Here is a 16,860-nt window from a genome sequence, read left to right on the forward strand (position 1 = left end):
GGTTAAGAAGACGCCCCGGTTGTTCATGAGGCAATGCGTCTTTGGAAAATTAATTTGCGATCACATGCTGTCTGACAAGGTCACACCTTTGCTCTGGACTCCGGGTGCACTCAGGCACATGCATGTGAACATGTTCAGACACACTCACTCTCACACACACAGCTGTGGTGACATCCATCCTGGAACACTGCAGCCCTGCCTGTTGTAGTTTCTTCCCCTACAGAGGTACACAAGCCCTACACAGCCTTCCCTAGGCATTTACCCACTTAGATCTCCAGGCTGGGACTCTGAACAAGCCCCTCCCAGGACCTGAGGGAGTTTTTCTCACCTAGCCTAACCTTCTGGCCTCTTTCCCCATCCCCTCTCTTCTCCACTTACCTGGCCTCCTCCTCACCTCTCTGTTCTCTCTTCTCCCCCTCTCTCCTCGTCGTCTTCTCTTCCTCCCCTCCCCTTTCTTTCCTTCCCTTTTCTGTCTTTCCCCCTTTCTCCCCTCCCTCTCTATCTTTTTTCCCCTCTTCCCCTGTCTCCTGTGCATCTTTCCTTCCTCAGGTGATGTGATTCCTCCATCACACTGCCTCCAGAGAAAGATGGAGAAAGTGGGTTCTTACTCCACACCCCCACGGGAACCTGTCCCTTGCTAATGCACCAGGGTGCATCTGCCTTCAGGAAACCTTGTAGAGAGAAGCTCTGGGCCAGGTGTAATGTCAGGGTTGAACCTGATTTGTCTTCTGGGTAGAATCACAGGGTCAGCAGAAGGGAATTCATCTGCCAACTGGAAGTGAAAACCAAGCTCTCAAAACAAAAGTTGCTAATGGATACATGGAGCTGTTTGTTTGTAAAGAAACTTTTAATGGAGGGCATGCTACATCCAGGCTGGATGCTAATGCAACGGGATCTTCACCACTCCCTCTGCAGCGCCTGTCACTGCAAAAGCCACTTGCCCTAAGTTCCAGGGACACCTGCATCCCAAAGGCCTCAGGCAGTGGGCAATGGCTATCCTTACTGCTGTCTTTAGACTGGCCTCTGGCTTCGTCCTTCCTGCCCCCCACTCCTCCTCCTTCTCCTCCTCATAGGTTCTCACTTAACTTCAGGGTCACACTGAATACACACTCTATCCCACCACACCCACCCCAACTTCAGAGTCTACTTCCTAAGGACTTCTGCCTACACTTGAGCTTTGGATCAATGCCTGGGACTGGGACTGTGAGCAGCAGGAGAATTTTCTGGAAAAGAACAGCTTTCCATCATAGCCAATAATGTACCACTCAGGCTTACTCAAGTCTGAACAGGTGATGGCAGTAGCAGCCACTTTAGCCTTGGGTACCAGCATTAAAGGCAGCATCAGCCCCCATTCTTGTGGGTCTGGTCTCAGCATCTCTTGCCAGTAAACCCAAGCTGGCATCAGGCTCAGACATCATGCGTTCTGAACTTTTCCCGTAAACCTTGTTTGTTTAAGCCTCTATCCTAGTTAGGGTTACTCTGTGATGAGAGGCAGTCCGGGGAGGAAAGGGTTGACTTGGCTTATGTTTCAGCATCGCTGTTCATCCTAGAAGGAATTTAGGAGTGGAATTCAAACAGGGCAGGGATCTGGAGGCAGGAGCTGATACAGAGGCCACAGAGGGGTGCTGCTTACTGGCTTGCTCTCAGGGCTAGCTCAGCCTGCCTTCTTATATCACCCAGGATCAACAGCCTGGAGGTGTTCCCACACACAATAGACTGGGCCCTCCCCAATCAATCACTAATTAAGTAAATACCCTACAGTTTTGCCTGCAACCCCATCTTGTGAAGGTATTTTCACAATCAAGGCTCCTTCCTCTACAACGACTCTAGCTTGTGTGGAATTGACATAAAACTAGCCAGCACAGCCACTTGCGTTTGAATTTTGATTGCTGGATACAGTCCTCATTTATGCACCCACATTTGACAAACAGTCCGGCTGAACACGGGGTGTCAGGGGTTTCGCTGTCTTACGAGGCTATATAAATGGAAAGACGTTGAAATGACTCTTTGGCCTGGCCTCCCTCGTCTCTCTCCCAACCTCACACACCCACCTGCCTCAGGAACACCAGGGGCGGCTGGGAATCCTCTGCCTCTCTTTCCCTTTAGTACACAACACCACGTGGTCCGAGAAGCTTTCTGTACCTCTCTGGTTACCTTTCTGTCTTCTGGAGAGACTGGGCTCCTTGCCTGCGCAGGGCCCCTTAGCCACCTTGTCGCCCAACCTTGACACTGTGGTTTTGAACTAGATTAACTTAGGTACATTGCAATTACCATTGCCCAAATGCCTTTCTGTGAGTCTTTGACTAAGAGTGCGCTAGAAAAGAATTTGTGTAAGACGTAGAAGGCATAAGTGAACTGCGCGCATTGAGGTTCCTGGTGCTGTTGAATGCAGGTGCGCCTCCCGTCTCACTGGCTCCCCCTGCCGGTTCATGGCTCCTGCAGCAGTAACAGATTGCCTGCTTCAGCCGCTCCTGACCCTTGGGAGAGAGCATGAATCACTCTTTGGCAGTGCACCAGATGTCCTTAAGGTTGGCGACAGTGAGGGATAGGTGTGCATTCCACCTTATCCTCATGGGATGCTAGATTGTCTTCACGGGTTGCAGTTATATTTATAGGTTCACTTTGTCCTTCCCCACCTCCACGTCACTTCTAGCCTTCCTTTCTGTCTGGTGGCCTGACTGCCCTGAAGCGTAGAACTAATCCCAGGCATGGAGGTTTATGCATACCTAATTATCTTCTACAATTGCAAATGGCCTCGTCCTCTTAATAAGTCTTCATTCCATGTGTCTCACACGGCTTCTCCTTCTGTGATTGAATACTTGCTGATAAACTCAGTAACAAATCCCTGATTATCCGGCTTGTCAATGTGCTCAGCTAAAAGGCATTTTTTTTTTTTTTACCTGATGTTGCACTAAGACCAGGCAGTGTGGTGCAAAGGTCAGCATCGGATATGCTCCTGGAAAGTGGGAGTGTCCTTCCTGCTCCTTCCATCTGTCTTCCTTCTCCCTGGGATTCAGATGTAAGCATAACTCCTGCAGCCATCATGTGACCTTGAGGAAAGATGATAAACCAGCATAGTAAGGCTGAAAGGAGAAACAAGCAGGGCTCATGGCCTCTGGAACCAGCTCCAGATGTTTTTATGGAGAGAAGACAGCCATGACTTAATAAAAACCACTGGAGTTGAACACACGTAAATAAGGATAATTTACTACCAATTCATCAAAAAGTGCTTATTTTCTTATGACTGTGGGCACAATGAGAGTGTTGTCCCTCATGGGTAGCCTTTGCATATGGATTGATCACTTGATGGGATTAAGTCAATGTTGAAAGTTACCATGTTTATGGTAAATTCTGAAAGAAAATATATGCAAATATAAGTTAATACAAACAAATCAGGATGGGAGGAGGCTGAGCATATTATTATTATTATTATTATTATTATTATTATTATTATTTTGCAATGCAGACATGAGGGCCTTAGTTTTGGTACTTAGCACCCATGTAAATGCCAGGCAGGCATGGTGACCCACTTCTATGGAAGGAGTTAAGGGGAGGAATGATGGTAAATATAACAAAAATTTATATTCTAAATATACATGGTAGCCTTTTCAAAACCAAATGGTATGGTTTGAATAAGCATGTCTTGCTCCCTCTGCGTAGGCTGGCGATCCTTGCTTTCTTTCTCTCTAAGTCCTTTCTGTCCCCAGAAGTCCCACCTAATCTCTTCCTGACTCGCTATTGGCCATTCAGCTCTTTAAGCCAGTCACAGTGATGCCTCTTCACATGGTCTAGAGGAATATTCTGCAGCAGGCTATGCTGGTTGACCTTCTCAGGCGTTTCCAGGAACCTTTACAAACATGAATACAAACACATAAAATACACATGTGCAGACACTCAAAGGACCCCAGTGTTCTTTCTGCTGTTACAGAGGTTCCAAAGTTCTTTCAAACATGACCAAAAACCAGAAGTTAACAATGGACACAGGGTACAGAGGGTGACTTCACCATAGCAACGTGGACAACAGGAAAACCCTACCGTACTTGTGTCAGAGCTCTAAATGGTACATCCTTTCCATGACCCTCACAATTTAAGGTGTGATTACCTCTTCTTGAGAAACAAATGAAGGGGTGAAAGAAGAAAAAAAAGGTGGGATTGGGAGAACTGGAAACAGCATTTTTCTGGAAGGCTTCTGCTAATTAAGATGTAGAAAGCAATTTTAACACCGTTTCTCACCACAGTGACAAATCTGACAGGTTTACAAATTAGCATCCCGGGACTCTCTAGCTGGATGTCCATGTCTTGTCAGAATTTGCTAGGGCCTGTGATGGGCTTGATAATCTCTACACACCATACCACACACATAAAGCACCTCACCAGATGATTCTGAGGAACTGGCATATGGGGCAAATATTTTGAACAGAAGAAAATGACATCCACTGTAACCCCGCCACTGACCCCTGTCGAGAGAAGGGGACGTTTATCACCATGGGAAAATGCTGGTGACGTCTCGGGGTCTCCAAAGTGGCAAGCGCATCTTGAATGCCATCTTGTCTTGGGAACCAGTGCAGAGACTTGGCCAGTAGCAACAAAGCAGCTCCACGCTTGCATCGTGGCTTCACTGGTTCTCCCTGAAACCCCTGTCATGAAAATCTTGGCAAGGGAACTGAGCTCTTGCCTTATACTCTAGGTTAGGATATAATCATCCTTGTGGGAATGAAAATATACTAGAGACATGGTTGTGCCCCTCCCTTTGACTGTCAGACCGCTGAGACAATGAACCTCAAGAAATTGACAGTTTCCCAGGAGTCTCATGATGGGAGAAGGAAGGCTGAGACCCTGGAGACAGCCTGAAAAGGAAATAATTTACAATTCCTCAGACCATCTTGCAGGAGAGAATAGAGCCTAGACAATGACTGGGCTAGTATAGGCAAAACCACGCCCCAGTCAGGACTGCTCAGTTCAGAGGTTCTCAGCCTTCCTCATGATGCGGCCCTTTGATACAGTTCCTCATGTTGTGGGGATCTCCGACCATAAAATTACTTTTGTTGTTACTCCATTACTACTGTTATTAATTGTGATGTAAATATCTGATATTTCTGATGGTCTTAAGCAACCTCTCGTTCGACCCCTCATTCGACACCCCCGAAACAGGCTAATCACTGCTGAGTTCCTAATACATACCTCTCCCTGGCTGTTCAAACCCTACCCTCATGCCAGAACTCCCAAAGTAGACTTGGGAGAGTAACTGGATCTTTTCGTTTTTGTTATCGGTGTGCGTACAGCTAAATAAATATAGCAAAAAAAATTTAAAGAACTAAATTAAAATGGATAGCTGAAAAAGAAGACATTCAATATGGCTGCACTTTCAGTAGCTGATCTTGGGCCATCATTAGCCCACTAAATAGTCACTCTTTGCCCACCTCTGTGTCAGATCTATCAGCCTTACAAAGACAGAGCAACCTTTGGAATGTAGTAACATAACAGAACTCTAGTTTCCGCCAATCAAAGTGCTAAGAGTACTGTCAGACAGTATCCAAGTCCTATAGCAGGGCTCTCCCCATCCTGCTATAACCACCTACCCAACGTGCCCACCAATGTATCTGAAAAAATGTCTTGATCTATGGCGTTCTTTGTTTAGTTACTATAAAAAATTCATAAAATTGCTGCCTCGTTGAAACATGGAATGCATGAGACCCAAGTCTGTGTCCCCAGGCTGTGGTCACTCTCCTGCCTCCAGCATTGGTGATGACTTTTATTCCTTTGATGTGAAAACTATCTTGATTTTTTTTTTCCATTTCGTTTTCTTTTCCTCAACTCATGGTGGAGGTCAAAGGACAGTCTTGGTTGTTCTTACCTCCTGTCATGGAGGTTCCAGGGATCAAACTGAGGTCCAGGCTGTCAGGTTTGGAAGTCAGTGCTTTGACCCACTCATCCATCTTCCTGGTCCTAATTTAGCTATTTTAATTGGTTTATAGAGGCAGGCGGCTGAGCCTGGCTCATCAGGGCTACCAGGGCAACGGCTCTGACTCTGACGCTAGTATCTGGACATTTCAATTCACAAAGGTTATGTGCTTCGCTCTAAGTCATGGACCTCGTTAGTGGTTGCCTGTGTCCCAGACTTGATATCAAGACAGCGCCTGAGGCTTTAAGCAGAATTCCCTCTGCTTTGTTGTATCCCACCCACCAGATGTATCCACCAGGTTCATTTGAAAAGTACCTTGATTTATGACTTATTTTGCTCTCTTACTATAAAAAATTTCATCAAATTGTTACCATGTTGGGGCATAGTATTCAGTGCATTCTAAACCCGTGTTTTTGGACCATGCAGACTCATACCTGACTCCAGAACAAAACAAACGCTTATTCCCTTGGAGATGGGAGCTATGTTTTCCCATGAGCAGCCCTGTTGTCTGTTTTCTGTGATGTCTCTTAAGGGCTAGTCATGTCTTTGTTGTGTGTCATACATGGCTGAGGAGGATGCCTGCAGCAGATGCTCCCCCTGGGTTTATTAAAAGAAGGGAGAAACAATTGAATACACAAAGGAACCAACAAAGCTACCACACACTCATTCCTTAGTGTTTTTTGAGCTCCCTTCTTTCCCCACGAACTAGGCCACTATGCACATAGACAGAGCCTGAGGCAGAAATTCACATACCCTCCTTCCAACAAATCCAGGGATGGCAAAAGAGGAAAGGGCACACCCAAAGTAGGAAGTTAAGCTAGGGTGGGAGTCGAGCAGGCCCCTGACCCTCAGGGAGTTCTGGAGCATGAATTGTCCTATAGAGAGCAATCAGACTGTGGACCAAGCCTTTATCAATCTTCAGTGAGCTGTGGGCTTCCCCAGGAGACGGCCTAAGGCCCCCAAGCATGGCAGTTCCTATTAAGCAAGGGAGATGCTCTGGAGGATGGGGCAGCTATGAGTCATTAGCTGCTAACACTCAAATGAGCGGGGTTAAAAGGATACTGCAGAAACCCACAGCATCTCCCCAGGCAGACATTATTAGTATGCTATGGCCATCTCCACAGCAGGTCCCAATTATGTGCTTTCAGTGCCTTGCAGCTCACCCCAGTCCTTGCCTTGGGCTCATCTAAGAACTGTCATTTACCTGGGCTTTCCCAGTTACATGGCATTCTTTTGTCCAGAAACCCTTCAGCTCGCCTTGAACCTCATGCCTATGTATTAATCATTTCCTTTTGAATGCCTTCATATTACTACCCAGGCATGCAATTACTCCCTCATTAAGCCTAGAACCTTCCTTCAGTATGGATTGTAACATCAAATGGAAAGCCACCATCCTGTAGCCTTTAGCCCTATGCTAGAGGCTTCTTTAGAGATGCGGCAGAAATCTGGGCCCTGGAGAGTAACAACAGTAAGTGTAATGGATTTGCTGCAGGTCCCTGGCAGCTTGCTGCGGGGTCAAGACCACGCGGCAGGTCCACAAACCAAAGTGGCTGGTCCCCAGCCATGTGGCGGCTGGTTCCAGGCAAGTGGTGTGGGCAGGCAGCGGGTGGGAGGCACAGATACTGCAAATCTCCAGGACTGCTGGGGACCCGAAAGCAGCCAGTCCTGAGCAGGATGGCACATGAGACCACATGGCAGATCTACATGTGACTGCGGCTGGGGGCAAGAGAGATGGATAAACACACCCATACAGAATAACAATTGGACATTAATTAGATGGGTATGGAGGGAAGGAACCCAACCACAAAAGGGGAGGAGAGAACGAGGGGGGGGGGAGGGAGGAGGGGGAGGTAGGGGAGGGATAGGAGAGTGAGCAGTATGGTCTTTTCCTAGAAGATCTACTTAGAGAGAGCGCTCGTCTATGATTCTCTCTCTCGCTTTTCTCTCTCTCTCTCATCCTCTATACTTCCATCTCTCTCTTAGAGAGAGGTTAGCACCCTCTCAGAAGAGAGTCACAGAAAGAGGAAGAGTGGGGCTCTGAGGCTGCAAGCAGGAAGGGAGTGGGCGTGGCTTGTCTCTTAAAGAGACAGAACAATCATTACAGTAAGCGACAAGAACACCCAGTTTGAAGTACTTTCTGTTTGCTGTTTGCTCAGCACCCCTTACACTCCCCTTCCCAGGCTTGTCAAGTAGGCCATTCGCAGGAGGCAAGTACAGAAATAACCTAGTAACCTGGCACTCTACTTGGATTGAGCAACAACACACCCTTCTCCTAACAATGCACCTAGAAACCCCTTAGCAACCTGGGGTGCCCTCCTGCATCCAGCTGCACATACACCCAACTTCGGATGATGGAAATACGTTACTGCCCTGAGATACCCCTTAATAACACTCATTTCTGTTCAGACGTGTCTTGACAGGTGGTTAGAATTGTGTGAAATCACTTCCTTGGAGGCAAATTCCTCCTCTGCTTGGCACCAGGTTTCAGCCCTCTTTTTCTCTCAGCATAAGACTCCCTGGGGAAATTCCAATTCCTTGGAGTCTGTTGTTTCAATAGTCTGCTAGCTAAAGGGCGGGGCACGCGTGTCTCTGAAGGATGAATTCATTCCTGTAGAGACCGTCACTTGTGGGATCCTTGGCAAGCACTTGGCCTTGCTTTCTTCTGCCAATATTAGTCTGCGTCTTGCTTGGATCACCTGTTAGTGGCAATCTGCGCTCTAATTGCACGAGGCCACTACTGTATTATAAGTTCTTTAACGTGATGATGGAGCAACCTCAGACAGTATTGAGGTCCTAGAAGCAACACTGTGACCTCACTTTGCCCTGCGCGTTGGAGCTCAGCTCTCCCATTTATTAGTTCTCTGCTGAGATGGCCTTTCACGGGTAATCAATAGCTAAGCGGATAAATGGGACGGCTCCTCGCAAATCCATTGCTTGATTGCTGAGAGGCGATGTTTTATTCATTGACAGGTCTGATTTATCATTCAGTGGTGAGGGCGGAGAGTTTGTCCCAGCTGTTCACATTCACTGAGAGGCAGCGGGGGCTTTCTGACTCTTCCCACCAAGCAGGCCCAGTGCAGACTATATTTAGTATCCTTGGCCATTAATTGTCTGTAAACAATCTGGGTGCATTATTCTCCTCATTGTTCATGATTAAAGTCCTCATCAAGGGAATTATAATGTAGACTCTTTGATCTTGTATCCAGTCTCAAAACAAAAAGCCTAAGTACTTGTTTGGAAACCCTGCTAATGAAATAATTAATGGCAACCCCCTTTTATGAGAACCTATCGTGTGGAAGCACGTGATGTTTGCATTGACTATGAAAACCTTTGTGTGGAGGTGCACCCATGTTTTTATGTATATGCAGTGTATACAGGCTTGGGTATGTGTGTATGGAAGCAGGATATCAATTTGGGTGTCCCCTCAGTCTCTGTCCACCTTATTTTGGGGGACAAGTTCTCTCAATGAAGTTAGAGCTCACTGATTTAGACAGTATCTGACCAACCAGCAAACTGCAAGGATACATGCACCTGTCTCATTTTTTCCCAGCACTGAGGTCACAGGACTGTATCGCCATCCCCAGCTCTTTTCTTGGGAGCTTGGAATCTGAACCCAGATACCCTTTTTTTACAGCAAGCATTTCTTAGCCACTTCTCAAGCCCCAACACCTTTTATTTCAACCCACGCTCTGGTCACCTCCAAACGCGCTTGCCATTCAAGTCAAGGACCAGACACACGGAAGTGATACGGAAGAAGGGGCTTTCCTTCAAGAGTGATCATACCCCATTGTGGAAGCTGTTTGAAGTATCAAGGTGTGCTGTCTGGTTGATGGTGCATCTGTAGACAACAAAGTCACAGCAGGCAACAGGAAAGGAAGGATGAAGTGGAGCAAGTGAGCAAGGACAAACAGCAGTCCAAAGTGTTCAACTAGAACACGGCAAGATGAACCAGATCCAGGCTGACCCATCACCAACTCCAGCCTCCAGCCTTGGGGAGAGATGGACCATTCTGTCATTCATAGAGCTCTTGACAGATCTGGCTCAGGAAGCTGAGAGGCTGCGTGAGAGGACTTAGTAAGGGGATGGAGTCGTAAACCCAGTGTTAGCTCCAGGAATGGAAGCAGAGGACAAAGGGAAGCTGGTGGAAGCCAGAAGAGCTATACCCTGCCTACTGCCAAGATGGTGAGTCGGTAGATCAGCCATGACTCACCCAAGCTGTGATCATGACTCTGCAGGAAGCCTCATCCTGGGCTTGTTTCCCCAGCTGCTTCTCATGTGCCTATACTTGGGTCTTGATCCTCATTGGGGTAAGAAATTCACCTGGCTCCTGACATCTAGGCTTTCCTATGAGAGGGCTTCAGTCACAGACCAGCCTGCAGCACAGGGGACATCCTACGCACTAGTCCAAAGGAATGACTGTGGGGACCTCAACAGTATCTGGACTCACTCATAGTTCTTGTGACCTACATGTTTGTTCCCTCTCTGGTCTCTGCCACATCAAGTTGGAAAGAAGCTGTGGATGACAGTCCTGGGTGTGTGCATTGACTCTGTGGGTAAGTCTCCAGAATGGCCTGTCTGACTTCTGGAACATGACATGAAGTACAAGTTCAACCATTACAGGTTCTCCCATCTTCCTTATGTTGTGGAACCCTGGTCTTGAGCTCTTAGCATGAGACTCCTTATCCTGTCTTGCTGCCCATGTTGAAGATCCCTGTCCTTTTCACTGGGGCCCAGTGATTCTGAGTATATTCCTCTCTACCCACAGGTTGGGACACCCCAGTCAGTGGGATCCTTTCTGGGAAGCTGTGTTCTTGGAACTATGACTAGAAGTCCTTCCTCTGCTTCCATCGGTGATTCTTGTACCCACCCAAAGCCTGGCGACAACTCCAAGAAATAACCATTTCTGTCCATTTTCAGCATGAAATGTACTCTGAGCTCAGCAAAGAGTATCAAAGAAGCAGGAGGTGTCCCAGCCCTCTGTCCCTTGGTTGGTGGCTGCTGCCAGCTTGTTTTGGAGCTCAGAAACTTGGAAAGTGGCAGGCAATCTGCTAAGTAGCTGAGCCCACAGTCAGAAAAGGTGGGCATCTCAAGCACTAGGATATCCATTTGATAAGGCTTTGAAACCCAAGCCACCAGGATGGCGTATTGGGGAAGGGGAATGTACTTAAAGAGCACAGATTGTCATCCTGTGGAAGGCCAAACTATGGGAAAAACAGATGGGAATTTGTCACAGTCAGAGACTTTCCAGACTGCCATCTCGGGTCAGATCAGCACACCATGCGTCATTGGCTTTTCTCTCTGCTGGCTCCCTGTCCTGCAGAATAGGGTATTAAAAACCACTTCAACCCATCAGTCCCTAGTTTTTGTTTGTTTTTTTTGTTTGTTTGTTTTTGCAGAGTAAGGATCTTGCTCCTCACAGCACTGTCCACTGTCCTCGCTCTCAAGTCACCATGGGTCTCCAGAGGGCCTGGCATCCACTTTGGACCGGCAGCTAGCTCTGACCTTACCACTAACCCCCTGTCAAGTGGCGCCTGTTTCAGTGTTCAGCAAGTGCTACTTGTAGCAGGATGCCTGTAGCCAAGGACGAGAGTGGTCCAACACTAAAAGGCAACTTTCTTAAGTCATTATGAAGATATTTCTGTGTTATTTAAAAACTAGGTTGTGTGGTTCTGAGTGGGAACTTTGTAGATGGTGGTCACCAAGCTCCAGAAATTCTCCTGTCTCTGCTACCACTTGGTGCCGGGGCTCCAGGTGTATATAGGACCACAGGACCATACCTATCTTGTTACGTGGGGTGCTGGGGTCCAAATTCAGGTCTTCAAGCTTGTGTGGCAAGTAGTGCTGTTGCCACTGGGCTGTCTTCCCCAGCTCCCAGATTGGACCACATAAGATGAAAATAAGAATAATCTTGCAGAATCCTTTCTGATTTAGAGGATTTTTTATATCTATTTTATCTCTCGTCAATTCTTTCCAGTACATTCAGAACTGTTTGCAATAGAAGGAGGAAGAGTAATAAATCTTGTCTTCTTCCTCAACTTCAAAGAAGTCACTCTTGAGTAAGATGATGGTTGTATACAATGTTCATTGGGTCAAGAAACATTCCTTCTTTATTAATCTTTTGAACGTGCCGATGAGAGTGTGCTACTTCAATCACTGAGATGATCCTAGGCCTCCATACTTCCTTCTGATAAGGTGATGTACCCCATCCATTGCTTTATATACATTTGACCATCATTTCACTTGGGGCAAACCTCTATACACGGTGCTCTAAGACTCTTTTAACCTGATCCTCAAAATGCCTGCAAGTGTTTCATTCACTAGGGAAACTGCCCTGCCGTCTTCTTTCCTTCTCTGCTCCTGTCTGACTTTAATACCAAGGCAATGCTATGTTTATAAAATAAAACTGAAAGTGTGGCCTCCCTTCAAGAGCTTAATAAATGTTGACAACAGTTATTCATGAAATGTTTAGTAGCCTTCTACTGAGGCCGCCTGATCTTGACCTATGCATTGTTCACAGACTTCTGATTTCTGATTCAGCTTTCTTGTTCATTATTGGCATTTCACCTGCCCCAATTTCACATTTCCCTTTGGCTCCACGTTGGCAGAGCGTATGTTTCTGGGAATCTACTGATTTCTGTTAGGACATCAGGTTCTAGTTAATTCTTTTCTAATCTTTATGATTTATTAATTCTTTTGTAATCTTTGCGATTTATTTCCTCTCACTCTTTTGGGCTTAGTGGAAAAATCCCTCACTCCCATGTGTGTGTTCTTATATGCCTGTGTTCCTGTTTGTGTGTGTTTCTCTCTCTCTCTCTCTCTCTCTCTCTCTCTCTCTTTCTCTCTCTCTCTCTCTCTCTCTGTGTGTGTGTGTGTGCGGTGTGTGCGTGTGTGTGTAGTTCTTTGAGGTACAAGCTGTGTTTTTGAGATGTTGCTTCTTCCTTAGTGTAGGTGTTTGTCATGCCAAACATCTTTTTGGAACTGAATGTGCTCTACCTCAAATGTTTTTCTTATGTCTTTCCAATTTTCTTTGTACCGAGGCAATTTTTCTTCTTTCTCTTCGGTACATTCTCTAATCCACTGTTTATTTAGGAATGCATTTAACTTTCATGTATTTGAGATTTTTCTGATGTTGCCTCTGTTGTTGAATTCCAGTTTTGTGCCCAGTGATCAGAATATAATTATCATCCTTTCACAGCATCTAAACTGAGTCTGTGGGGTACAGTCTTCCCTTCCCTGGGGAACACTTTGTGTTCTACTGGGCAGGTTACTCTGCTGCCTTGGGATGAAATGTTCTGCGCATGTCTGTTCAGTCAAGTTGATTTACAGTGTCGTTCAAACACACTGGTTCTTCATGTATTTTGTCTGAATTACCATTGGTGTTAAGTGTTGAAGTCAATTGTTGCCTTTGTCTATTCACAAGTGTTTGCCAGAATACCTCAGACTAGGAAATCTATGAATGATAAAGATGTCACACTTTGGGGGTTGAGAAGTCTAAGGACAGAGTGGTACAAGGCCCAAAGTCTAGTGAAGTGTCATTCTCTGCACATTGCTACTACCTCTTCTTTAGTAAGGAAAGGGGACGTTGTTCTCATTTGAGGGGCACTAATCCCATTTCTGAAGGTATAATGCCCGTAATTAATCGCTTCCAATTTCATCTGCTGATCAGATTTATAGAAAATGATTATAATTCATTGAACAAGTGACTATTCATGATAACTGTATTTTGTGCATTCTTTCTGACTTAAGGATGGCTACATCTCCTGTTTATCATCCACATGGCATATTCTTTTCTTTTAAAATGTTTATGTTCACTCATTCATGTGTGTGTGTGTGTGTGTGTGGGTGTGGGTGTGGGTGTGGGTGTGGGTGTGGTGTCTGTGGGTGTGCATGCCATGGTGTGTCTATGACCATGGCAACTCTTATGAAAGGGAGATTTGATTGGGGCCTTGCTTACAGTTTCAGAGGTTTCATTCATTAATATCATGGCAGAGAGCATGGCTGCCTGCAGGGAGATGTGGCATTGAAGGAGAAGCTGAGGATTCTACATTTGGATCCACAGGCAGCAGGAAGACGGAACTCATGGCTTGGCTTGGCTTGGGCTTTTGAAAGCTCAAAGCCCACCTCCAATGACACACTTCCTCCAACAAGGCCACACCTACTCTAATAAGACCACATCTAATCCTTCTTAAGTAGTGCCACTCCATGGTGACCAATCATTCAAACAGAAGAGCCTATGGTCCATTCTTATTCAAATCACCACAAGTAATAAACTTCCTTGCCTTTATTTTTAACTGACAAATTTGTTTTTCTCTCTCATTTTGAAGCTACCTTTGTGGGGTTAAGCATTGTTGGTTAGAAGGTCTTTTATTTTCATTCTTTTTTTTTTTTTTTTGAAAATGTTAGCATTTAATTGGCTTCCCTGAGTGGCTTCAAGCCACCAGAACACAGACACCTCCAACACCCTTGATCTTCTCTTCAGCTCTTCTGCTGAAAAATTTGGCTTTCATGATGACAGGCTGCTTAGGGAGCTTTCCCTTCCCCAAAGCTTTGTAGTAGCCTGATGGCAGGACATCCATGATGGGAGCAACTCCAGTCTTAACCTGGGTCTGCTCACTGACCAGCCTCCACATTTTATCCAGGTTGACAGTCGGGCAGAAGCTCTGGTTCCTCTTTAAGCGGTAATGCCTCATACCAACTTTCCCGAAGTAACCTGGATGATTTTTGTTGAAGTTGATCCTGTGATGATGCATGCCTCCAGCGTTCCCGCGTCCTCCTGGATGCTTGCGGTGTTTACCGACGCGGCCATGGCTGTGGTTCACATGGCCCCGGAGTTTCCGTATCTTCCTTGGTCTAGATGGCATGGCGGTGGCAGAAAGGAAAGAGGCTATTTTCATTCTTTAATACTTTATAATTCCACTCTCTCCTGATCTACAAGCTTTTTTTTTTTTTTTTTTTTTTTTTTTTCTGAGAATCTACTGATAGACTTTTAAGGATCTCATTTCTCTTGCTGATTCCAAACTTGTCTTTATACTTTTAATCATGAAATGTAAATGCTTTGTATCTCAGCAGGCTTATCTCCATGTTCAGGCTATCTGAGTTTCGCTGGGCATCACACGTCTGTTTGTTTGTTTGTATCTCTAATCTGTTGGGAGATTATTTTTGTCATGATCTCTATAAATAACCTTGTAGTTTCTTTTTTCTTTCTCTGTTCCTTCTGAGACCTACCGGAAGTGGATGTTGTTTTTGTTCTGGTGTCCCACAGTTATAAGAGCTTTCTCTCCAGTCATATACACCCCTTTTCTGGATAATTTCTTCAAACTTAGTGACCAGGCTCCTGTTTGACTGGATCTGGTACTGAAGCTTCATTGGGTTTTTTTAGTTTAATCGTTTAATTTTTCAGCTCTGGAATTTCTTGGGTTTCATTTTGGTTTATTTCTATTGATTGAACTAGTTTTTCGTCCATGTGTCGATTCTCTGATCTCATTACTTGCAGACTTGTGTTCCCACGTGGCTCACCAACCATAAAACCAACAGTCTGAGTATTACTTAGGCAATTTTCAGGTCTCTATTTGAGCTGAGTCACAGGAAATCATTATTTTTGTCTTTGCTGGTGTTCCATTTTGATGGTGTCCCAGTTTTTTGATTCTTCCTGTTCTCTAAAGCCTTCCTTCCACTTGAAAACACAGTCTTTTCCTGCATTAACTAGAAGAGGTTTTTTGTTTTTTGGGTTTTTTTTTTTTTTCAGGCAGCCCTGCTAGAGATTTTGGAAGTCCATCTGACTTTGGATGCACCATCAATATACCTGCAGTCCTTGTGTTTCTCTCTTGATTGGGGGCAAGTATGAAAACTCTGAGTATTTTCCCACCTCCCTTGGCTAAGCCAGCTGTTGGTGAGTGCTTCTGAGGCCCTAATGCCATGTAAAGGAGCGACAAACACGTCTTCAAAAGTTTGCAAATAGGTTCTTGGAAATACCCACGGAAAATAGAGGCAAAGGTTGGCCAGTAGAGGGCTCAGGTGAGATATCCTGCAGGTTCAGAGGATGGCCCCTCAGCATTTCACAAGACACTTAGGAGTACCTGTGACCACGGCTTTAAGGTTGCCTGATGGAGACTCTCCTTATACTCTCTCCCCTCAATGATCTGGGTGAAGTGAGGCAGAAGTAGGTCTTCGAGAAAAGTTCCGTGAGGTCTGAGACTATCTCTGTTCTCTTACCTTCCCAGGTGAGCGGCTTATAGCATGTGTGTTCCTTGACACGGAACCATACCACTCTGAGCGAGATGAATGAAGGTAAAGTAAAATCGTTCTAGTTTTAGATTAGGAGACTTCTTATGTCTAAGCACATATACACACTATGCTGAGATTTCTCTGCTGGATTCCTATGTTTCCAGAGAGATATCCCTATCAATGGATAGTTACAGCGTTCTTTTGTTATGCATGTGTGCATGTGGATATTTGTACATGTGGGCACACATGCACATGGAGGTCATAGGTTGATACCTGTTGCCTTCCATTATTACTCATTTCTTTTATTACTTATTTCCCCTTAGTTCCATTATTACCTTATCTTTTGAGACAGGATCCACTGAATGTAGAGCTCATTGACTGACTAGGTTGACTGGTCGGTCGGCAGTCTCCAGAGATCTGCCTGTTCTCATGCCCTCATCCCAAGCACTGGCATTACAGACGCACTTGACCACCTTCGGCTTTTGTGTAGATGCTAAGAATCTGAACTGAGGTCCTCGCTCTTGCACAGAAGGTACTCTAGGAGCCATTTCTCTGGGCCCACAGTCGGTGTTTGCTATTGACACTTCTGCTGTGAAACATTGATTTCTTTGTTTTTGTTTTCTGATAGATATTTTTTTTTTAGAATTTAATCTTCTCTCATATACTATATCCCAACCATAGCCCCCCACTGTTCTTCCCTCTCAATCCCTCCCCTTCCAACCCAATCTACTCCT

At 45.6% G+C, this 16,860-nt stretch overlaps 1 protein-coding gene across 1 annotated transcript; it reads right to left on the minus strand.

The window, feature by feature from the left end:
• Positions 1–14,331: 14,331 nt before the first annotated feature.
• Positions 14,332–14,763, minus strand: LOC119823907 (60S ribosomal protein L27a-like). Its single transcript, XM_038344018.1, has one exon. It carries the CDS (start codon positions 14,761–14,763, stop codon positions 14,332–14,334), a length of 432 nt encoding a protein of 143 aa, XP_038199946.1.
• Positions 14,764–16,860: the final 2,097 nt, after the last annotated feature.

Source organism: Arvicola amphibius, chromosome 9, assembly GCF_903992535.2.
Source record: "Arvicola amphibius chromosome 9, mArvAmp1.2, whole genome shotgun sequence".
Lineage (NCBI taxonomy): Eukaryota > Metazoa > Chordata > Mammalia > Rodentia > Cricetidae > Arvicola > Arvicola amphibius.